Raw genomic sequence first — 26,478 nt, forward strand, 5'->3', positions numbered from 1 at the left:
AGGCCAGGATCCACGCCACACTATCACTGCATAAAGAAAGTTAATATATATATTAACTTTCTTTATGCAGTGATAGTATGGTGTGGATCCTGGCCTTAGAAGAGCCATCTTATGAAAGAATAACAATAAAAAATCTATATGAAACAGGATATGCATATGAAATGGAAATAAATGAAACAAAAGGGAATAGAAAGGTCACCAGGTAGCAAGTGCTACCTAAAGCATAAACAGTTTCGTAAATGTAATAATTGAGACAAATGGAATTTTATAACAACATTTTATGCAAGAGATAAGGAAATAAAAGTTGCTGTCAATAATGAAAATGTTAAAAATGCAACATTATGTACATCGGGTGAATAATATACTTAATATATGTGAGTGTTTGACAGCATGCCATTATGTATGTGTGTGCATTCACTTACCTTGATCTTCTTAGTGCATGTATAGATATTTGCAAGTTCATGAAGGTTAAATACATGAGTCATCGAGTCCTTTCCACCTCCTCTGTGCTTGGTATGGGGGAGAGGCAGGTGTTCTGGAGTTGTATTCAAAGTGCATCTTCAGAATTCTCTGTTTTTCTAGCTTTTGGCTGTTTTATAGGAGTTATCATTTTTATGTTTTGAAGTTTGAAACGATTTTCATTGGCTGGAAAGTATTTTGAGTTCACACATTCCTGTGAACTTTCTAACTTTAGCGAATCCGAATGAAGCAGAGAAAGAAAAAGGGTAGCAATTCAAGCCATTTGCTTTTTAGCATTCGTTGGAATCATTGGGCAATTCAGTCATCACAATAAGACAACCAAAAGTAAAGAGTTAAGAAAAGTTCAAAGAGTCTCAATAAAATTGTATGGAAAATTGTGACTTCCTATTAAAGTGTCCATGCGTGTGCGTCATGTGGAATTAAGCTCACGAGGGAAAGGAAGAAAGAATCAAGATGGTGGCGCTGACAACTTTTATAACTAAGCAGTCTCGCAAAGTGACACAAAATCTCATGGCTCATGTTCAAAATCTTACCATTTGACTGCATAAAAGGAGGCCATGGGGAGAACGCAGACAGACAGTTACAAGAATGCTCAGAGTTGGTTGTACGAGAAACCTTGGAGACTTATTACGTGTTGCTGAGTCACTTTGCTGTCTTGCCTTCTTGTTAATACTTTTGTTTTCTCCTTTTTTTGGAGTTGGGTTCATGGGACTGTGTATATGTTGTCACTATATTTAGTACCCCATGAGTGTGACGTGTGTTGTTTACCTGGATGTTTGTAGCCAAGCAGCCAACAATAAATTAGACTTAGCAAAATTAACACAAAGTTTTCTTCATTTCAGCAATGACAACTACTAAACAAAAACATCTCTAACTTGAAAACGATACAATTATAACTAATTTATTATTGCCATTATTTTCGAATTCAGTTAAAGATATAACATATTGGATACATAACTTTACATGTTGAAATAAATCACAAAGCAACAATGAAAAGTATGAAACTCAGATCCAACAAAACGAGACATTTTTCTTTAGCACATATAATTTGAATATTTTTCACCAGTTAAAAAAAGGTTATTTATTTTGCAAAGTTGCAAATTTGCAACTATTCTCTGCAAATAAACATGCATCTCTGGAGACAAACATCACACAAGGATAAAAAGATACACCATAGTTTCAAAATACATATCTACCATAAAATATGGATAACAAACTCATCACAAAAACCATGCATTGCAATCTTTTGATAATTATTTCACCAGACAGTATATATTATATTTTTTTTATTATTATACATTGACCCTTGCAACGTCCCCAAGTGTTAGGACGTTAAAAAAAAAAAAGGAAAAAAATGCAACACAAAAAGAGGAAAAAAGTTTATCAGCAAAAGAATAAATAGAAAGTTGTTCACAAAATAAAGCTAAAATCGAATGGTTTATCAAGGTGTGACAGTGAAAGGAAACAAAGGATCAGTCTATATTTTATAGTTTATTTTAAGTGTGGTAATGAGTTTTGGAACAGTTTGGAACAGTCTTAGGTTTGCAACAGTTGACGACAGAGTTAAGAAAAGTTGGGAGTTGGACACAGTTGAACACAAGTTAGTGTTGCATTGTTGAATGTATATATAATTTATAATATATATACACTGACAATTCTTTTGTTACTATTCTCAAAATCAACACAGGCAGATTTTAATATATAAGTTTTTTTTACAACTTGCCTGGGTCAACATGAAGTTCGGTTTGAACACACCTGCTATACTAAGGTTATTAATTACTTTTATCAATACCCCCACAACAATTTCAAAAATAAAAGAGCAGATAAAAACACGAAAATGTAATCGCCCCAAAAAAGAAGAAATATGTGACAAGCTCCCCACCAGATATTTTGGCAGAAAGGATACAAAGAGAAGAAGCTATTCTTTGGATATTGAGCACTTTTTCTTGCCCATGCACTGGAACTCACCCACCCCCAAAAAATAAATTAATCAAAACAACTTTTCTTTCAATCAAAAAAGGAGAGAGTGCCTGCGGCTCAAGCATGGAATGTGAAAGAGGGGAAGAAGCCAAAAGTTACAGGCAAACATGTTTGTCTACATGGCCACGAGTGCTTATGACGTCATGACGTTGCACAATAAGCTTTTTAAACAGTTTTCATTTGATACACATGTGTGACTTGCAAAAAAGGAGCTCTTTTCCAATCTTTTTTTCTAATTTTCACATATTATGCTTCCGAGGCATTGCTTTTTCAGATGGTACCAGTTTCAACCCGGTTGGATGCAGATGACAAAAGTTTTTAGCAGACATACAAACACACATACATACATTGACATTAACAGGCAGGTGAGATTTATGTACTAGACTAGTATGGCTACCCGCTGTTGCCAAGGTGGAGAGAGGTGGTATACTAAGGCTATTGGTAACAAACCTCCAGAAAAAAACTATTTCAACAAATACCTGTGTGAGCACACAAAAAAAAATTAGCCGCAGTAAGCAGGCAAGGTCGAACCTGTAACACGAAAGAGGAAAAGAAGGTGAGAAAACTTAACATCTTAGCAGTCTCGGCCACGGCGACTTATGACATCATGGGCCTCCGAAATAAGGTTTTATAAACGTATGTTGAGATTGGTAGACGTATGACTTGAAAAAATGTTGACGCAAAAAGTAACCCCTCCTTGCAAAAAGCGGCCCAGTTGACCAGTACAGAATTACTCTTTTGAGCCAATTTTTAGATATTTTTCATCCGAGAGATCGATCTTTCTAATGATACCAATTTTGTCATGTTCCAATGTGTCTGTCAAAAGTTTTTGGTAAAAATACAAACTTACACACAAAGACTCACACACACACACACACACACACACACACACACACACACACATTTTCCCTTTTATACAATAGATTAAGCTATTTCATTGAGAGAGAGAGACGTTAGTTGTTGTAAAGGGTTGGTTGGTGTGTGGCTCGCCAATGAAGAGGTGTCAAGATGTCAAATTAAGCTTGCTGCTATGTTTGCTCTCCTCTTTTTGTTGTTTATTTTTCTCAAATCGACATTCCTGAAATTGTAAACACTAAGATATTACATTCTTCTTTTCTATTTTGCATTGTGCAATTCATAACTTCTGATATTGGAATGTAAACAGTTGTTTGTTTTCATTTAATTACAATTTGGTCATTTTTATGAGACACAAAAATGTAGATCAATTCCATCTGGAATACGCATGTGTGCACACGTCTGCTTTCAAATATGCATCGCCACATCTCTATATTCAACAAAAGCAGACGTCACCTGATGATGAAGAGATAAGCAGATGTCAACTGACGATAAAGAGACCTCAATAGTAGTCAAAGATGTGGATCTTAATGTTTAGAGGGTCGATGGTGTCACACAACACCCAGAGTTCAACTGATATTTGCAGAATGTGTCGGAGTTTGTGTTTGTGTTTTTTACAATTTGTTTTATTTTATTTCTTTATACTTGTAAATTCGTGTGCCCCCCCCCCAGCAGCCGCCAATATGAGAGACGACAACACAACCAGAAAAGAAGATGAAGGAAAAAAATTCATGGCACACAATGTTGGAGATGCTGATCATTGTCGAGTGGGGAGACAACATGGATATCACAATATCACCTTGCACTAATAGAATTAAAGATTTTAAATTTCCGAAACAAAAACGTTAACGAGACAAACAATAAAAGAACAAGAATCATACACACATTTCACATTTTCAACACACAATAAAACAAAACATCACATTAAATGATACATTTCTCATTTTCAACACACAATAAAACAAAAACCACATGAAATTATACATTTCTTATTTTCAACACACAATAAAACAAAACATCATATTAAATGATACATTTCTTATTTTCAACACACAATAAAACAAAACATCACATTAAATGATACATTTCTCATTTTCAACACACAATAAAACAAAAACCACATGAAATTATACATTTCTTATTTTCAATCCACAATAAAACAAAACATCATATTAAATGATACATTTCTTACTTTCAACACACAATAAAACAAATCATCACATTAAATGATACATTTCTTATTTTCAACACACAATATCACCACAATATCATCACATTAAATGATACATTTCTCATTTTCAACACAATAAAACAAAACATCACATTAAATTATACATTTCTCATTTTCAACACAATAAAACAAAACATCACAAAACATCACATTAAATGATACATTTCTCATTTTCAACACACAATAAAACAAAACATCACATTAAATGATACATTTCTTATTTTCAACACACAATAAAACAAAACATTACATTAAATTATACATTTCTCATTTTCAACACAATAAAACAAAACATCATATTAAATGATACATTTCTCATTTTCAACACAATAAAACAAAACATATTAAATTGATATATTTCTCATTTTCAACACAATAAAACAAAACATATTAAATTGATACATTTATCATTTTCAACACAATAAAACAAAACATATTAAATTGATACATTTATCATTTTCAACACAATGGAACAAAACATATTAAATTGATACATTTCTCATTTTCAACACAATAAAACAAAACATCATATTAAATGATACATTTATCATTTTCAACACACAACAAAACAAAAAACACATAAAATCATACATTTTTCATTTTCTCCACACACCAAAACACATGAAACAATATGTTTCCATTTTCAACATACAACAAAACAAAAAACACAAGAAACAATACGTTTCTCATTTTCAACACAACAAAACAATACATGAAATGATACATTTCTCATTTTCAACACACAATAAAACAAACAAAAAAAACAAATGAGATGACATATTTCTCATTTTCAACACAATAAAACAAACAATCACATGAAATTATACATTTCTCATTTTCAATATACAATGAAACAAAAAAAACATAAAATGATACATTTCTCATTTTCAACACACGATAAAACAAAAAATACATGAAATCATATATTTCTCATTTTCAACAGACAACAAAACAAAAAACACATTAAACAATACGTTTCTCATTACAATTTCACATATTGATCAATTTTTCAATTTTTTTTGTTTTAATTTTTTTATTACTTTGTTTTTGCTGAGGATAGGGCATTTTACCGGATGCCAAACATTCTACCGTTTAGTTATTCCCACCGAGAGATCTTTTTAAGATTCTAATCGTCCCTTTAAGAGCTATTGCTTGTATTTCTTTTGCACTTGATTCACCAGGTATATATGCCAGATAGTTTTTGAAATTCTTTTTCATTAGCCCAGTTGTTCCTATAATGACTGGTATGATTGATACTTTCTTAAGATTCCAGTTTCTTTTCATGTTCTTGGTATTTTGTTATTTTCTCCCTCTCTGCTCTGTTTAGGCTAGCATCATTAGGGATGCTTACTTCAACTAGGGTTGCCACTTTCTCTCTTATCCCATATAACTATATCAGGCTTAATAGCGCCATTTTCTAGGTATTTCCTTTTTCTGTAGGAATTTCGTAGTCATAGTGGATGGTGTATGACTTATTTCCAACTGTTATTTCTGGTAAACATGTTCCCAAGATACATTGGATATTCAAGTTTTTACAGATTTCCCAGTGGAGATATTTACATACTCCATTGTGTTGCATTGTATAATAGCCATCCCCCAACAGGACTTTACAACTAGATGTCAGGTGGCTCACACTCTTTACTTCTGTGTGGCAGAACATGCACTTGTTATTGCTGAGACCATTCATTTTTTTTAAAGCATTCGTCATCAAACCTTGATCTTGAGCTGCCATTGTCATTCTCTCCTGTGAAGAAATCCTTTTTTAAGCCAATCTACAGAGCCTTCTTTATCTATATATTCCTGTGATAGTTCATTCAGGAAATACTTGGCATGCTGTTGATTGGCTCATTTTTCCAGTTTTCTGCAATGGAAGGTCTTAGTGTATTTTTGCAGACACCTTCCTAGAGCTGGTGACTCAAACAAATTACAGGTCTGCAAACCTAAACTGCTTAAGGAGTAGATAGGCACTGCCTACCGCCCGGCTTCCATACTCCTTCTTTGTCTATTAGCCAGGTGTAGAGGTTGAACCACTGGGAGTCGACAGAAACACTCGGTGGTCGATCTTGTTTCCTAACTAGGGCAATGAACGCTGTTTTTGCCCACTCCCAACACATCCCAACCCTTAAACTGGGCACTTGGGAGTGTTTGAATACCGTAATGCCAGTGCAAGCAGATTGGGTTGACCATCATCTGATGGGTTGAGGATACCAGATAGACAGTTCCTGGCTGCTGTTCCCGACTGGTAGTACAGAAGCGCCCTAACTCTAATGCCCTAACATCGATGAAATGTTGCATCCCTCTGCCTGTTTTTCAAGTACTTTAACGGTGAATGCTCTGACGAACTGCAAGCACTTGACGTAAATATCCCCGACAAACCCGACAAGCAGCCAAATCCCACCTCTTCACAGTAGAGATCCCTAGATGCAAGAGAGCCTTCTACTCCAGTAGTTTCTTCCCCAGAACAGCTAGACTTTGGAATTCCCTTCCGGGCCCCTGCTTCCCCGACTGTACTGACATGCAGAAGTTCAAGTGCAACGTGAACCGACATCTTGCTGCCCAACTTCCTACACAGTACCCCTGATGCTTATGTCTCTGATAGTAGCCCCTATAGTAGCAATGCGCCTTGTTTGGGGTGAAAATGTAATAAAAAAAAAAAAAAAAAAGACACTTATGTGCTATTTCCATTGCGGGCTTGCTTTCTATTTCTGTCTTATTTGTAAAACAGTCTTGTGCAAAATGTTTGGCCAGTTTTGTGATGGAGGTAGTTCTACTGGCTCTCTTTTTGTGATGTGGAACTCTTTAAATTGCAGCAAAGTGTGAGGTACACTCACTTGTGTGCTGCTTTGTGTCTGTAGGTTTTAGAAGGATGTAATTTCATAGCCTGGAACGAAAAAAAGGAGAAATGCGTAAATTGTCCTCAGTCAGGGTAGACATATTTTCTCTCTTACAGCTGTGCGCGATAACCGCCAATTTGTTACAGAAGGAAGTGCATGTTTCATTTCACGGTCGGGTGTCAGCAAGTTATAGGAGAAAAGAGGTTTAAGTGAAATTAAATTTCTCTGCCCCAAACAAAATAATAAAAATAGGAATAAAACAAAATGGCACCGCCTTCTCGTTTAAAATGCACCGCATTTATTTTTCAACAAAAATAACAAGATGAACAAGCAAAAGGTCCGATTGGTAAAAGTTCTTGAGAAATCATTATGATTAGAATGTTCAAAGAAGGTGAAAAATCCTTTGTGGAATTATTAAGATTAAAAGATCATGTTAGATGAAAGTCCTTTGTTAAATTTGCGTGAGCCTTTCCTAGTCTCACACAAAAACACGTTCACATTTCAAGCTATATTACTTGTCATATACATACGCGCACACAAACATACGCGCCCACGCCCACACACGTACATATATTCACGTTCGCGTACATACACTCACATTCATGTGTATATATACACACACGCTAACGTACACACATGTACTCACACATACGCACACATAAGCATGCATGGACAACGTCACTTCCCCTTTCAAAGGAAATCCACACATGCGCAAAAGACACACTGGAAACACCTATAAAAGGAAGAGACAACCTGTTTCCAACCCTCTTTTAGGACCAGCTTTCGAGCTGGTCGGTCTACGGACCGACCGCGTGCTTCACACCACTTGCTATTATGTGGGACAAAAAGCTAACAGACCGTACGTACATTTCTTACTCTTTCTCTCTCAATCTACTACTTGTGCCAGAGAACACCACCGCGTAGCTGACGGCTAACATGGCGCACAGTTTAACTGATGTCAACCCTCTATCCTTTGTCTCTGTCTACACACTGGACTATCATTCTCATTTCTATTATATTATTCACTTCTTTTCCCACGCGCGAACAAACGATAGTGACCCGAACGTGAGATAAAAACACATTTCCATTTTCCTTCTATAATACCAATCCTGCAACAAACGATGGTTACACCCGCACGGACATGAACACGTGTTATATTTAAAACATTCATTCTTTCAACAGTAAATAAATGACGTTTATCTTATCCATCAATTGAGTTTTTGTTTCCTTCAATTCCATTCGTTTCATTATTTTCTTGTGGCGAGTTAGGGTATTATTATATCCTGGTCCGCAACATGAAATGGTGACCCCGTTATTTTAAAGTGAAATGGATGAATTTGAACGAAGCACTCTTACACACACAGACTCTCTCTCTACAACAATAAACTCTTCCTCTCACGAGCTAACAATGAGAGATGCACGGCAAACTATAGACTCTTTCTCACCAGTTAACAGCGTGTGGTACCCTTTTCTTTCATTTGTTTCTTTCACGAAAGAAATTCCTGTTCGTTTAATTCAATTTAACGCGTCGTTCGTTTCTTCCTCGAGACAATTCATTTTCCCTATTTTTCACCACCACTACAAAATGGTAACACCCGAACGCAAGGAACATGCATTTCCTCCTATGCCACAAGTCCACAACAAACTGGCACCCGACTGACGCGAAACGAACAAGCATGGCGACCCTACCGTTTTGAAATTAATTGTTTTGAGCGAGACGCGCGTTTTATTTGATAAAGAAATAAACAAACTTTTCAACAAAGAAAAACAAGTGAACCACTACCGACAGGAATAACTACTACAAACAACAATGACGGAACCCCTCGTCAGACTCGGCAGAAAACGAACACGGAGCTGTCGACTTCATAGCGAATTTTAAAAAAATTCGAGCTCGACAAACATTTTTCACGGTTTCCTGACATTACCCTGCAACAAACGCGAGGAGCAAAATCACATAGGCCTATACACATTCCCTCTCGCACAGCAGACGCAACAACAAAGAAACAATTACAGGACATCCCTATCAAAACATAGGAAGAAGTTGAATCAACAATACGAGTTGAGATGCACCACGCACGCTGATAAACTCACAACTTGGAAGTTTCATTGACAGCCGGCAACCACGAACGACAACAAACGCCCGTACAGACAATGTACACACACTACCGCAGACTCACATGCGAAGACAGCCGTAACCAAACTCATCGTTCAACAAGAACGAATGCCCAACTAGCGCCCGTCCAAACAATGCACACACGACCACAGACTCACATGCGAAGACAATGGCAACTGGACACACGACGTCACCACGAAACAAAAAAATTTTCCTTCCAAACGAACAATTCACTTCTCTGTCCAAGCAACTCATTCCACATGTCAGCACACAACAAAAACTAAACAAACAAATGTCAGCCTAAAAAAAAAAAAAAGAGTAAACGCTTTTCCACGCGTAAGTAAATACTTTTTTTTACGAACACACTCCGTTTTTGACATTCCATTTTTGACGTTTTTTTCAAACAACCACACCAACAGCATAAAAAAAGAACAAAAAATCAATTGCCGACAACATTACTTACAAAAAAAAAAATATATATATATATATATATATATATATATATATACACACACACTGCATGTATTTTTTTTCCTAGGAAGGGGAGTATCGCGCGAGCCTTTCCTAGTCTCACACAAAAACACATTCACATTTCAAGCTATATTACTTGTCATATACATACGCGCACAAAAACATACGCGCCCACGTCCACACACGTACATATATTCACGTTCGCGTACATACACTCACATTCACGTGTATATACACACACGCTAACGTACACACATGTACTCACACACGCGCACACGTAAGCACGCATGGACAACGTCACTTCCCCTTTCAAAGGAAATCCACACATGCGCAAAAGACACACTGGAAACACCTATAAAAGGAAGAGACAAGCTGTTTCCAACCCTTTTAGGACCAGCTTTCGAGCGCATGCCTCACACCACTTGCTACTATGTGGGACAAAAAGCTAACAGACCGTACGTACATTTCTCACTCTTTCTCTCTCTATCTACTACTTGTGCCAGAGAACACCACCGCGTAGCTGACGGCTAACATGGCGCACAGTTTAACTGATGTCAACCCTCTATCCTTTGTCTCTGTCTACACACTGGACTATCATTCTCATTTCTATTATATTATTCACTTCTTTTCCCACGCGCGAACAAACGATAGTGACCCGAACGTGAGATAAAAACACATTTCCTTTTTCCTTCTATTATACCAATCCTGCAACAAACGATGGTTACACCCGCACGGACATGAACACGTGTTATATTTAAAACATTCATTCTTTCAACAGTAAATAAACGACACGTTTATCTTATCCATCAATTGAGTTTTTGTTTCCTTCAATTCCATTCGTTTCATTATTTTCTTGTGGCGAGTTAGGGTATTATTATATCCTGGTCCGCAACAAATTAATAAGATTGGAAGGTGAAGAAAGTCTTGTGTAAAAATAATGTCCTTATTTCAAGGTTTGTGTTTTAACTGACGAAGTTCACCTTATTCAAAAGTCCCATAAGGAAAGCAATCCGTTGTTATTAATTCTTATAGAAAATGTACGGAATGAGTGTATGTGTGCATAAGTGTGATTTTTTGGTGCCCGCATGGCGTGTGTAATTATGGTTTCGACAGATTTGAAAACGACGAGGAAAGAAAAACGAGAGGCATGTTCTCGTGTCACGTCGGAGAGAGAAGAGAAGAAGAAAGAAGGGGAAAAAAGGGAGGGAAGAGAGAGTGTTTGTTGCGTTTAAACACTTTTGGACCGGCTCCAACACAAGATTGCTGCTCCTGGTATTTGGTTTTTGAAAAAGCGTTAAAAAGACAACTTCTAAATTTTCTCATTTTGTCGCTTGTGTCACGTGGTACTGTCTTGAACTACGTCCACCAGAAATATGTCCATTTTACTTTTGTTCTTGTGAGAAAAGCGTGTGGGCGTATTTGAAATTATGTCGTTGCTGGAAGAACTTATTTTGTGCAAAATGCGCGGAAAAATTGAAATGAAGAAACGTTCGTTTATTTGCACGCAATTCAACCATTGTTCCTTTTATTCGTTCACCATTGTTACTTTAGAAGTCATCACAATTACTCTATGCTTATCCTGGCTTAAAATCTACCCAATGATTTGAAGTGTGTCTCTTTATTGTCACTCCACATGGGAAAAATTTATCCTCCCTCCCAACTCTGGACAAATAATAACAAATTACCCCCCCCTCTCAAAATACTGATATTTATTTCTCTCCCACCGCGAGAAATGTGACAAAAGGGTCAGAAAGTGGGACTGAGAAGTCAGCGCCCCCAAGGAGGGGCACTCTGACCTGTAAAAAAGTCTGGGCAGAGCTTCGTCTGGACCTCCTAGAAGTTCACAGGAGTCCTGTGACACAGGACCCAATCAATATGGTAAATTCCATTCCAGACTCTGTTGAGTTTGGTCGAGGTAAAAAAAAAAAAAAAAAAAAAAAAAAAAAAAACAATGAAAATACTAAACACTTTTAAAAATACAAGGGGAAAAAAATAGTATTTCCCAAACGGATAAAAGTAAAAACAAAAAAAGAAAAATACGTACAAAGAAACAATATCTACAAAAAAGATATATAATATTTAAAAGCATCAGATTTCTTGCTTGCGGATATTTTTTTTCTGATAAAAATCACCAAGTAAAAACTTCTGACAACCTAATACTCTGGAATCTGGATTCCATTTTTGACCTTTATCTTGGGTTTGGGGTCATATCGTGACCCGGAAGTATTCCCCCGCTTGACACAGTAGTAGTAGTACGAGTAGTTGTATCACGCTGTAAAGCTGATATTGTCAGTAGTTTCTATTAATCACCCTAAATTATGACGCTTATTTTTATTATTTACAAACACGAGACTCGACTACTTCAACAATAAGAGGTTGTTTACAGCGTTCACTTGGAGAGGAAGGACTTTCTCTTTCTTTCAACGTTGCAATTGTTATATGGCTTAAAGTTAAAGAAACATTATTGTAAGACTTTGTAGATTAATTTCCGAGTGTTTTTTTTTTAACTGTTAAAACTGTTTTAAAATTGTTTTTTTCTTCCGAGGACGGTGACACGGAACGAAAGACGGGAAGAGTATTTGTTAATATTTAAAAAGAAAGAAAGAAAAAATACGCTTGTAAGTAAAAATAAGTATTTTAATATCAGCAATTCTTTTATTTTCTTCTTCTGTTAATGAAGATGTTTTGGAATATATGTTCGGGACTTTAACAAACAAGGAAGGACTTTGAATTAAGAATATCTGGAGAGAGAGAATGATCAAAATATCTTCACCTTTGACAAACGTAACCCTAAACTCCGAAAACCGTATTTTTTTTTTTTTTGAATAATTAAGAGAACAAGTAAAAGTTAAGATTAACCATCCATTTAAATTGTTAATGAATTTACTCTTAAATTTAAAAAAAAAAAAAAAAGTCGTTGCAATTTTGACAAACATAGCTTAACGAATCAGAAGCACACCCTAAAATTGAAAATCCATAGATTTAATGCATTATTTTAATCGTTAAAACATAACGTAAAAAAAGGAAAATTATTGATTAAAGTGGTTACATTTTTTTTTTAAATTATTGCGATGTCTAGGAGGAATGGTGGAAGAATGCAAAAAGAGAGGTAAACCATATGTGACCCTGAACGTCAATCAGCTAAACTGGAGATAATTATGTGATATATAAACTTAGCATCACATCAACTTGTTTTTTCGCTACTTTCTCTTTCTATTTTGGCCAACAAACGGCAGTCGATCAACGATGCCAGACTCTAATTCTTTAAAACATCGACCCAAGCAGATAAGGTACTTCCGACATCCCGTCACTTTACATGGTGACTCTGTAGATGGTGTAGATGTGGTCGACGGTCTTCCCTCCCGGTTGTCCTACACGAACCTCGACATTTTCATCGCACTCATCACCATCGTTTGTTTTTATGGCGATTTTATTTCCGATATTGCTCTTGCGTTCAGGTATTTCGCCCGGGCGAAATACCTGTGGTTCGGGTTGACATTGGCATTTGTGGCCGTCCCTTCCATCTGTAATTCAATGCTAAACTTTTATTTCTACTACCAAGACTATAAACGAGAACGCGAAAAGAAAGACCCAAGTGAGAAATCACCTCCAGGAATGTGGCTCTTTCGATTTGGATTAACCGTTTTACAAATGGGACCCGTTTGCAGGTAAGTTTTATATTCTAGTATCTAACCTTTTGATGAAGGTACAGAATAGTTAGCAGTAGGCTTCCAAATAATAACGTTATTTAAAAAACAAACAAAAAAGCATTCTCAACACGAGGAAAGCAGGTGGCTTTTGTTAACTATTCTGTACCCCCCCCCCTTTCTTTCGCTGTACTTCATATTGTGATCATATGCGAATATGGTGGGTGCGATTTCAGATTATGGTACCCGAGTAAAACGTATGTACTTATGTAGAATACGGACCGCGTTGAAATAATAACGTTAGGAACTAGAAAAACATTCTTAACGCATGGAGAGAGGCGTTTTGTAACTATTCTGCACGTTAATAATTTAAGAAACAAAAATACCAAAAAGTGAATTTAACTTGAATGATATCTAAAATAATAATAATAATAATTGAATAATAATAATAAAAAAAAAAAAGCACGGTACATATTTTGCATAAGTACCAACAACCAACATATCTATTGATCCGTTAAAGTTGCATGGTATAGTCGTTACCTTCTTCTTGCCCTTACTGTCATCCTGGACTTCAGCAGTGACAGTGCTAAAGAAAGATGAGATTGGAGATTACACAACTTTTTTTTTTTTTTTTTTTTTACATTTCTAAAACAAACAAAAAGTTGCTAACTTATGCATTAAATATGATAATCATTTGAAATAAAATAAACAAAAATGCCCCTAACTCAGGCACTGTAAAATCGTACAGTAGTAAATAGATAAATTATTGGGTACACACGCAAACCTGTCCTCTACGGATTGAACGGAGAATCCCGGGTTTCATCGACATATATGTAGGCGATAACTGTGGTGGCAAATATTTCTAAAACCCCACCCTTTCACAATTTCTGTTTGGTACCCGTTTTCGCATAAAGAACATTATCCACCTTCGTCTTTTTTGCCATTTCGACAAAATCGCTTCCTACTACTTCGTTGCCTTTTCTTTTTTTCGTTTAATATTTAATCAACATGCCTTTACAGTCTATCGACCTCCTATCTCTATTTGCAGTTTTCTTTCCTCCACAAAAATCATTGGAACCAAACACTAAGTGGCAACAGAACCCCCTAAAAAAAAAGAAAGAAAAGAAATGGCGGACCTGTACAAAAGTGCCCCCTAGTGTGTATATATATATATATATATATATATATATATATATATATTAATCTTTAAGTGGATCTGAACGAGCATCACCCCGCCCCTCTATTTTTTCCCTGTTTTCCCGACGACATAAGCACCAACTAGTTTTTAAGTCTAATTAAATAATTCGATACTTTTACAGAATTTGAACCGAACAATTTTTTAAAAACTCAGCCAACCCTAATCTAAGTACTTTTAGATTTATTTTGCAAGACTCAGTTTACTTCAGTTCAAATTCTGTAGAATGAATGACTTCCTAAATTTGCTTGTACTTCAATATATTCATGATGATCTGCTGAACTATTCGAGTGTCGATGCATTTTGATAATACACTAGTGTAGTGTGATGCTTCGTAAACCTAAACGTCAAATATAGCAATACAAACAACATGGCGACCCTCTTTATTCTATTATGTAATTTTTTTAATTTTTTTTTTTGTAATAAAAATTACTTTATTACCGAAATGTGTAGAGATTTTAAGTTTAACACTATTGTGGCACCCAGGCAGGCACACACACTGAAAAAAAAAACAAAAAACAATACATTCGTGTTTATAACGAGATTATTGTAAAAAGAAACTGAGCAGACTTTGTTTAGCTGTGGTGTACGACGACCGCCGGTGTCGACGGTAAATAAGTTCCACGCTAACTCAATAATGAGATATAAATGACATTTAAAAATAGAGAGTGGAATGATAAAGTTGTCGCCCTAAAAAAAGATGACACGATTCCATTTCCGTTTGATGAAAACCGTTATTTAATTTTATTTATTTATTTTTTTTTGTAAGTCATCTACTAGTTGTCCATTTGTGTACAGATCCCAAGACAAGAGCGATAGGAGCCTTCTGTCTGAAAGTGACACAATGTTCGAGCGCGATCGGAGATGTGCCGCTGTACAACTCCTACTCTCTACCTATTCAAGTTATGACAACAAAATGCATCGCTGGATTGCCACGAATAACTGGGACGTGCACAGGGCGATGAAAATAAAGTTTCCGGTCATGATTATGGTCTTTGGTGTAGTTTCAAGTGAGGGCGACATTATGCCACCTCACATAATAAATATTTCCAGTTCCGGACCCGTATCGATAAACTAAGTCAAATGCAAGTCACAGAAAAAAGGAAAAATGGGAGATGATAATTGTTTGTAAATATGAACAACTTTGTGCAGACCTTTAGGTGAGTTATTATCAAGTAACAACAAATTGCAGAAAGAAATTATCGTATTTTTAGCAAAATGCGCAATTATTTATCGAGTTTTTTTTTTTTGTTTTTGGTATCGATTTTTCAAAGCATTTCCTATTTAATGGTATATTAGCAATATTGGGCTCACTAAAAGAAAATTATTAATTTATTTTTCAAAGATTTAAAAGTATTGCTTTTTGTAAAAATGAAAATATATACTTTTATTTAATTTTTGCTAATCTGAAAGAATTTTACACTTCAAAACACAAAAGATGAAAAACTGAACGCATTCAAAATTCGGATTTTCAACCTTAAAATCTGATACGTGCACAGTTGTTTTTTTTTTTCTCTCTACAATCCCCACCCTCCCCACAATAGAATATATTTTGTTCAGTTTCGGCTGATTATTTTAAGCATATTTGTAACTACAAATAAAGAAGGGGGTTTTGTAGACATATATGTATAAATATGGATTATGAAAAAAAAAAGTACACCATTATAAAGTTCATTCTTCACTTAATAATCGATGAAAATTTCCTATTAATTGGATAATTACTTGATTTTTGGTAGATTTTTTTAAAGAGAGACTCCATCAAAAAATACTTGCTCCTAAGGAGCAATGCTCCTTCCTTCCGTTTTGATCGTACCTAAATAATTCATATTAGTTTAAAACAGGTTAAACGGCCGAGTAGCCGAAACAATAATGTAACTTAACAGAAAGATACGGTAATAAAAAATAAAACGCATATTTGCTCTACAACAGTATTGAGCACTTTCTTCAGTTTTTATTAATTACCATCTCCACTAAATATATATATATATATATATATATATATATATATATATATATATATATATACAGGGTGCCCATAAAGTCTGGCTACATAAATGTGATTTAAAAGTTATGAGGGCTTTTTGAAGCATGAAAACGACATTACTTTTTGTATTTAATATTTTTATTGTTATTTTTTATATTACAACGCTCTTGGTCACAAAAAAATATTGAAATCATGTGACCAAGAGCGGAGATTCACTTGAAATATAAAAAAAATAACAATAAAAAATATTAAATACAAAAAGTAACATTGTTTTCATGCTTCAAAAAATCCTCATAACCTTTAAATCACTATCCTAGAAGCATACGTGGACTTTTAACATTTTTATATATATATATATATATATATATATATATATATATATATATATATATATATAGTTAACATTATAGAGAACCAATGAAAAATCGAAATTATGATTCTAACTTATATATCTAAAGGTTAAGAATAGTAGAGTAAACATTAATAAATTTATTTTAACAACAATCCATATTTGGAATGTCCTACTTTTGCCTTTATAACAACTTTTATTCGTTTTTGCATGATATTGGCTAAATTGTTGCTGGTGGTAGGATCTATTTTCTGCCACTCTTCATGAAGTTTGGCTTCTAATTCTTTTTTGAACATTTGTGCATTCTCACTCTTTTCCCTAGATGGGACCACAACGGTTCAATGCGGTTTAGGTCTTCATCACTGTAATCCCTTTTTTCTCAAACCAACCCATTGAAACTTTTGACGTATGGCATGGAACATTGTCTTGTTGGAAGATTACATCACTTGGAATGTTGTTATGAAATATTTTAATCAAAGAGGTTTGGTAAACCTAGTTCAGCATGTTAGTAAAAATTGTGGAATTCATTCTGCCCTCACATGTGTACAACAATCCAGTGCTTGAAGAAGCTATGCAGCCCCAAACCATTACACTTCCTCCTTTAAATTTGACAGTTGGAACCACGCAATCAGGATGAAATATCTCTCCTTCCCTATGGCAAACATAAACTGCCAAAAATCTGATGAAAAAAAAATGAGAATTTACTACAATTTTTGAATAGATATTATGGATGTGTATTCACATGAAAATTTCAATTGTTCATTTCAAAGTTTAGGAAATAACTTACCTCAAAATTACAAAAGAGTTATTGCAAGTACATTACGTTAGTGTGGAGATTTGATGAAGTGTTTACTTAAGGGGGGGGGGCGGGTCATTAGGAATTTGTTAACGTTGGACTTGAACACATCCAAGTTGTAGTCTGGTGGGAAGCAGGCAGACGGAACAGAGTTCCACAGGCGTGCAGTTCTAAGAAAGAAGCTTTGTTCATGGAATCCACGTTTTGATTTAGGCACAGATAAAGAGTGGGGGAAACTTTTGACAGTGGATTCAGCTAGATGGGTGTTTTTCGTGAAAGATTGGCGAGGGGGGGACCAGAGATTGGAGTTCAGACGAGCACCTGCCATGGAAATAACGATAAAACAAGGATAGGCTTGCAACATCTCTTCTGTGGGAGAGAGGTTGCAGGGTAGAGAAAAGGGCATCCCCCACTAAGCCACGAAGTCTATTTTGTACTCTGTCAAGGCAGGATAGGCTGTTTTTAGCAGCTCCTGCCCAGATATGGCAACAGTATTCCATCCTTGGACGTACTTAGCTTTTATATAGATAGAGAATTGCATCAGTAGTGAGATATCTTCTGGAGCGGTAGAAGGATCCCACCATCTTTCCAGATGTAGACTTCCGTATCTTTCCGGTTGTAGACTTTTTACGGCCTTATCCTTTTCTCTTTTTGAAAGAATTTGTTTCCTTGTACTTTTTAGTCATTGTTTGAACTTCCTTCCATGAGCATTCGATCTTTTTGGAAATTTTTGCCTGAGAATATCTTTCACCAGATAAAGCAACAATTTATGCCCTTTTAATCTCTGAAAGTTGCTTCTTTGGGGACATTTTCAATTAAGTATAGGATTATAGCAATGGCAGGAATCAAATATTACCTGAAAAATAAGAAACAACTTTTAGTATGACGATGACTCATTTTAAATATTGGAATGAATTTAGTATGAAACTCAACTAAAACTCTTGAAAAAGTCTTTAAAGCAAATAAATATTACAATCTACTGTTAAATATTTTACATTTGCTCTCAACGGTTCACTGTACAATTCTTAACCTTTAAGTGCATAGATTTAAACTATTTAAGTTTGTTATGGGTGCTCCATAATTTTGACCATGGCTGTATATATTAGCAGGGAGATCCAACGTTGAATGATAATTAACAAATGTTTCATACTTTCATATTTTTATTGTCATAAAAATCTGTGAAATCGTCCATTTTTCAATCAAATCGATTGATTGTCTGCTCTCATTGGGGACCCATTGTGGTGCACCGGGAAGAAGCTTTACTTGCCTTCCCGCAGTGACTTGGTTTAAAATACATTATTGCACCACAGAAAACCTACTGTTGATTTTATAAAATTGTTTTTATATAATGGCTTTACTTTAAGTTTAAAATGCAAAAGTCATGTATCATGCTTCAATTGTGCTCTAAACAGAAACATTCATTTTGAACGGACCCCTATCATATCAAAGAACCTACTGTTGGTTTTATATGTCGGGCCTTTTGGCTTGTGTGATAATAAAACTTATCAAATGCACTTGTAATGTTAGGCTATGTAAGGTGTTAACTTAGGTCAAAATCGTGTGTTCCTTCTTTTATTGGATTATTTCAATTATCGATACTTATTGTAGACGTATCTAAGAACACTGCCAGGCACATAAGGTACTTTTGTATGAAAATGACATAAAAATTGACTCAACCGTTTTGGAGTCCATAGGGAACGAATTCACACACACACAAATACACTTCCTTTAAATAATAGTAGATAGTTAAAACATATATGCATTTAAATTAAGTTCAATTATGCTTGATAATTTTCTTATTCCTATAATCGATCACATAGAACAATTTATTAAGTTCAGAATATCAACTTTTAAAGTAAACAACAATTATCCTAAATCTTAAGAGTAAGAGCTTAAATGACTGAATCTCTGAAACGATATATATACAGTAGAACCCTGGGATACAGCATTACAAATTAGTAACAAAATACAGTACAATATATAATACACATGTATATAATTAAATAACATTATAAATAACACCGTAAGGCGGGGAAAATGCTGTAACTAGGGGCCGGAAAACATCGTATTCCACATCTTAATCTGAAAAAAAAAACAACCGTATCCTAGGACCACCGTATCCCGGGGTTATGTTTTGTGCCCCTTGGTTACGGTAGTTGCCCACCTTACGGTGTTATTTATAATGTTATTTTGCTGTATATACATGTGTATTATATATACTGTACTTTATTTTGTTACTAATTTTTAATGACATATACCGGGGTTCTACTCTGTGTGTGTGTGTGTATATATATATATATATATATATAAATTACATAATGGTCTTATAGTGGAGATATTACCACTGCTGTAACTCGGAATAACATGTCTGCTGGCTGGAATCACAGTCATTGTTAACACAACTCCAGCCTAAAAAAAGTTTTCTCCGACTATATGCTTTGCACACATAGTTACCAATCTATATTTATTTTGGTTGATGAGAGGAAAGGAGTAAATTTATTCAATAGAAATCAAGACTTTGGCAAACGTACGCAGCACTATCTAAAAATGCTCATTTCTTTTTTTCATCTTCAGACTACAACCATCAAATTCTTATATTATAAACCGAATTGTTCAAGTTTCAGTTTACTGTTATAATTTTAATGTAACATGCCCCACCCCCCTCCCGGATTTTATATTCATCAGGTAGTTCTTAACCTAAAGTTTTCTAATTTGGTCTTTTAGTAAAAAAGAAACGTTTCAGATTAGGGATGTTCACCTGATTTCTATTTACAGCAAGGTTAGAAATGCTCAATATAATGTTGGAGTGGGAGTATCTGGAATTCCTTCCCCCCTTTCTAAAAAACTGACTTCATTTCTAGAAGGGTACACTTCACTTGTATATTAATTTTTGTTTTAGATTAGTTTCTAATTTTTAAGATTTGGATTATATTTTTAAAATGAGATTTTTAAAAACTTTTTAACTGAATACCTCATCATCAATGTTTGTGTGTTTTTTTTTTTATTTAGATGGTCACCTAATACTCCTGCTTAAAAGTATGGGGCGTTTAAGTTGAAATATTTGCAAATTATAGGGTGGGGATTTACTTCATTGGGGGTATAGCAATGTTTTTTCTTTGCAACGTTGCATGTTTCTAAAATGAATGCAGGTTTTATGAGGTCATCATTCTATGTTAATTGTTGTCATCTAAATATTACAGTGTTATTAAAACAAGTCTATAGATATGTTTTGGGTTTCTAAAACATTGGATGGCTTTGTGTAAGACTAGACTAATTTGGGTGTTTTTAAGGAAGTTAAGCTGATTCTAAAGATCAGTAAGACAATATCCTAAATTAATTCTAAACTGATTAACAATAATAAATTAATTCTAAACTGATTAACAATAATAAATTAATTAATTCTAAACTGATTAACAATAATAAATTAATTCTAAACTGATTAACAATAATAAATTAATTCTAAACTGATTAACAATAATAAATTAATTCTAAACTGATTAACAATAATAAATTAATTCTAAACTGATTAACAATAATAAATTAATTCTAAACTGATTAACAATATCAGAAAACATCCTGAATCATGCTAGGCATAGGTTTTTCTTTATTTTTAATTTTCTTATCAGTTTTTACAACCTGGGGATGGGGTACTATTGAATGCCAAACATTTTCATGCTAACTCGGATATTCCAACCGAGAGATCTTTTTAAGATTCTGACCCTTTCTTTATGTGTAATCGTTTGAATTTCTCTTGCACTTTGTTCACCAAGTATATCTGCCAGGTAATTTTTGAAATTCGTTTTCATGAGTTCAGTTGCTTCTATAATTACTGGAATGATAGAGATCTTCCTAAGATTCCAGTTTCTTTTTATGCCATAGATAAAACCATGGTATTTCGTCATTTCTCCTTCAGCTCTGTTTAACCTAGCATCATTAGGGACACTAACTTCTAAGGTTGCTACTTTATAAGAATAAGTCATATGAGCATGTCCCACCATAACATGAAAATGAGAGGACAAATTCTGACTGCGCCAGGTTCTGACTCTAACTTGGTTCTCTTTTTTTTTTTTTACTCAGCCCAAAACTGAAGGTGCTCAGTTACATGCTCATTAAAGACGTACACAACTATTTGATTCCATCAATGTTCAAAACCACCTAAGAAAGACGGGTATTGTTTTATTGTGTTTGTTTCTTTATTGCAAACAATGCAGGTAAATGTCATCTTTGTATACGAACAAACGTACCTTTCACAAACTGTTTAATTGGCACCACTATATCTTAGGTATAAGCAAAATTATATCCTAAAACGTAACACCATATCTTTGAAGCATAAACAACAATTTTAACAATGTAATTTAAAACTTTCATTGTCATTGTTTTCTTTTTGCTTCAAGTGACAATGGATACTCACTGAAAGGATACCTGTTTGATGATAATATAGTGAAGCAAGGGTTGCGCAATTCACATGATACCTTCTATGCTTTGGTGATAACTGAAAAGCTTAGACGTAATAAAATTAATGATGCATTTTGAATCTTTTCTTTAATTCTTTTCTTTATCTAAAATATTGAAAAAAATTATCCATAAAATGTTGAGTCCCTATATGAAACTCAATGTCTGTGTGTGTGATGTGTGTTCTTTATAGAAAGCAAAGTTAAAGAATCTACATAAAATCCAAAAGTGTATTCTTATGTAAAATTTATTGGATGAAACAATAGAAGTGTCCCCAATTCTCTAAGTGCATCTGTAAGGAGACTATGAAGACATAACCCTCTTAAAAATTCAAATGTATTTTATTTTTATGAAATTTAAATCATATGTATAACATTTTCTGGAAAAGAGAATGTAAATGGCCTTAAAAGCATTACATTACTTTCTATATGCCGATTCAGAACCCCTTTAAAACTTCAAATACAACCATCCGATTTTCTACTGAGTATTATTTTAAAAGTCATCTTAACAAATGTTTAAATTGTTTAGATGAGAAAGTATCAAACTGAAACCATTTGAGTGTGCGGTTTCGAGTTTACATTCTGCTCCTAATTATCTTTTAAATCAAATTATATGAAATCCAGGAATCTTTATTGCTTTCCATATATATATATATATATATATATATATATATATATATATATATATATATATATATATCTCCTTCTAGGATAAGACCTCTGTGTGTTATATCAGTCCATAAAAACGCATACTGGGGAGTGTAATATAAATGTATTCACATGGGAACATAATACTAACTAACTGTTCCTTAAGAGCTAATAACAGTTTAACATGTTACACAATGAAATTAATCTATTTATGCGCATTAGTTTAAGAGTATTAACATGTCTGAATAGTTCATTGGCTAAGATATAGCTGACAACATCAATGTTGCTGTTAAAGTAAAATCTCTTTAATATGATGTTGTTGCATATGATATTATCTAACACTCTAACTCGGAAAGTACCAGGTAACCTTGCTAGTAATTTATAGATTTCTTTGAACAGTACAGACAAAATATCTTTATATGAAATAGCTATTAGAGAACAATTAATAAATATTTCCTAAATTTCAAGTTTTTTAAGAGTATTTTAAAGGAACTTTAGCAAGCATATGAGTATAGCCTCCCATTTGAAACTTCAGATATTAGATTTGCATTAGACACAAATCAAGCAAGATTCCCTGAATTTTAATTGATCCCTTTAAGCTTAAACCTTAATTTTTAGACATTTTCTAGAATCAAAATCATAGTTTCATTATATTATATCTTCATTTTAATCTTTGTAAGGGTAATAAAAGTGATGCGAAACTGTTTGGGGAATTTAATTTTGACTGTTATTCTCTGACCAATGAGTCCTTCCATATGTTACCGAAAACTATATCTATAAAAGTAAAATTTTGTGTCCGTGTATATTTCCCTACCAAACTACTTTGTCAATTTTCAGTCTCCAGACTCAAGATTTTAGATAAGGGGTATTGAGATTTCGGAAAATCTTTTTAATCGGTTTTCGGCCAGAAATTTGGCTGTCAATGAAAGTTCAATGATTTGACCTTTGAAAACTCTACCAAACTCCTCCGCCAATTTGGGTCTAAACACTTGAAATTTTAGATGTAGGTTACCTGGACATGAGTCCAACTTTTTAATATATATATATATATATATATATATATATACAGGGTGGCCCATAAGTCATTTTACAGTTTGAAAATCAAATAACTTTTTCTTAAATGACTGTATTTAATTAATTCTTTTTTTTTATTACAGTTTATAGTGTGGAAATTTGTTCTGACTTAATTACGAAAGATAATTTCTCTTAAGTAGTCTCCATTCTCGGCTTTGCAAAGTTGAGCTCTTTCTAAGCTATTCTTTATGACATCAGAAGTTGTAGGGAATTCTTTGCGTATGTTTGCTTTAAGTTCTTGGATGCTTCGAGACTTATTTGCATACACTTTGTCTTTAAGATATCCCCAAAGCCAAAAGTCTAGTTCTGTCAAATTAGATGAACATGGAGGTCATTCAAAATCAAAATCTCAAGAGATTTTTCGACCCTGAAACATCACAGTTAACAACTGTATTGTTGCTCTAGCTGTGTGTGCAGTTGCTCCATTTTGTTTGTCACCAATACCCTGGATTGTGTACTAACTGAGGTTGAACAAATTCAATAGCATATCTTTTAAGAGGATATTGAACATTGAAATGCACATATAAGATCTTTGCATTGCAAAAATTGACCGTCCATTTTCAAAGTGAAATTCAATTATCCTCACTCGTTATTCTGTTATAAACTTATCTATACAAAAAATTTCAAAAGATTCTATTTATAATTCTGAAAAGAGAAATAAAAATATATTAATAGAAAAAGTTATTTAATTTTTAAAATGTAAAGTGACTTCTGGGCCACCCTGTATGTATGTATGTATGTATATATATATATATATATATATATATATATATATATATATATATATATATATATATATATACACATATGCACATAAAGTTGTGAACAGTACATAGGGACCGAGCAAAGCCGGGATGAACTGCTAGTATAGTATAAAATTAAGTAATAGCTTTGAATTTGACAAATAGCTATTTGATTCTAACAAGCCAATTCTTTTTTTTTCATCCTTCTTGCATGTCCTTCAAATAAAATAAGTTTTTCTGTTGCGTTTCTTAAGGGCAATACTTTGTCAGGTCAGGAATATTTTTTTTAGATTGATTCGATTTTGTCATCAGCAGTGAATTTAATAGACAACATCTTTGTAATCAGCAGCAAATTTATTTACTAATGAGAATTTTCTAAACTATTCATTTATTGCTAAGTAACAAATAATATTAAATAATCATTCATATAAGAAGTAAGTGGAAATAATTGAGAAATTTCTTGAATCTTTCAAATTTTGATGCCACATTGCGCATAACATTACAAACCTTCAATTAAACTATCCAATCAAAAATTATCTCTTCTTCCCAGATTTCCCGTTTCAAACATGAACAACGACGTTATTGTTCTGTTTGTTCCAAACCTTCTAAGTGTTAACTATTGACTAACAATTTGCTGTCAGAATAAATCAAATCATTATTTTCTTTTCTAGATTTCAAAGAATATCTTTTTATTGCCATTGTTTGATATGATGTAGGTTAAAAAAATTGTTTTCTTCTCTTTATTTCATTTACTCTTTCAATTTTGTCTGTGATTGTCTTTTTCGATAGGTGGGTGGTATTTTATTTTTCAATTAGTCTATAAAAGACCAATGCAGGAGGACAAAAAAAGGGTAGGAGGAAAACGGCAGCAATCTCAATAAGTATTATTACCTTATTTTACTTTATTTTCGATGTTCTGAAAAAAATCTGCTTTTATTAAATCACTACTTTTTTCTATGAGGCTAAACTTCTGGTCAGCATCACACACAAAAACATCTCCCCTTTATTCATTCACACACATGCATTATTGACCAAGCAAATTGATTTCATATAATGGAAGAGGACCGAAGATGAAACAAATGAAGTTAGAGATAAAAGGTAGAGAGAGTAAAGACGATCTAAAGAGGGGAAAAGTTAGGTTAATAAGAGAACGCACGCACACACACACACACACACACACACACACACACACACACACACACAACTACTTTTTAGTCTGTTAAAAATGCACAAAAATTAGTTTACTGACTTAGAATGATGCTTTATACCAAAGTGGTGATCGAATACGGTTAATTTTGTGCTCATTTTTGCACTAAATACTAATCCTTATTAATCCTTAACTATGAATCAAATTCATACTATAATACTTAGTTCGCTGCACCTTATTATAGCAAACTTCTGCACAGAATTTCAACCAGATCAGCTCAGTAGTTTCCAAGAAAACTTTTAGAGTAAATTTGGTATTGTGGTGACTAATCCTTATTAATTCCTAACTGTGTATCGAACAGATATCATAAAAATTAGTTTGGTACACCTTGTCATAGCTAACGTCCATACAAAATTTCAGCCAGATCAGCCTAGTAGTTTCCGAAAAGAAAAAAGTGGAAGAGACAGACAGACAGACAAA

The 26,478-nt window shown here is 33.9% G+C and overlaps 1 protein-coding gene across 1 annotated transcript in view; it reads left to right on the plus strand.

Moving 5' to 3' along the window:
- Nucleotides 1-12,178: 12,178 nt before the first annotated feature.
- LOC145290224 (XK-related protein 6-like) overlaps nt 12,179-26,478 on the plus strand; it is a 63,949-nt gene continuing 49,649 nt past the window's right edge. Inside the window, exon 1 of the mRNA XM_080136469.1 lies at nt 12,179-13,632. Coding sequence (XP_079992595.1) covers nt 13,211-13,632 — 422 coding nt within the window. The 5' untranslated portion in view covers nt 12,179-13,210. The remainder of the gene's footprint in view (nt 13,633-26,478) is intronic.

The sequence above is a fragment of the Euprymna scolopes genome, chromosome 2 (genome assembly GCF_053919585.1).
Source record: "Euprymna scolopes isolate OS-2025 chromosome 2, ASM5391958v1, whole genome shotgun sequence".
Taxonomy (NCBI): domain Eukaryota; kingdom Metazoa; phylum Mollusca; class Cephalopoda; order Sepiida; family Sepiolidae; genus Euprymna; species Euprymna scolopes.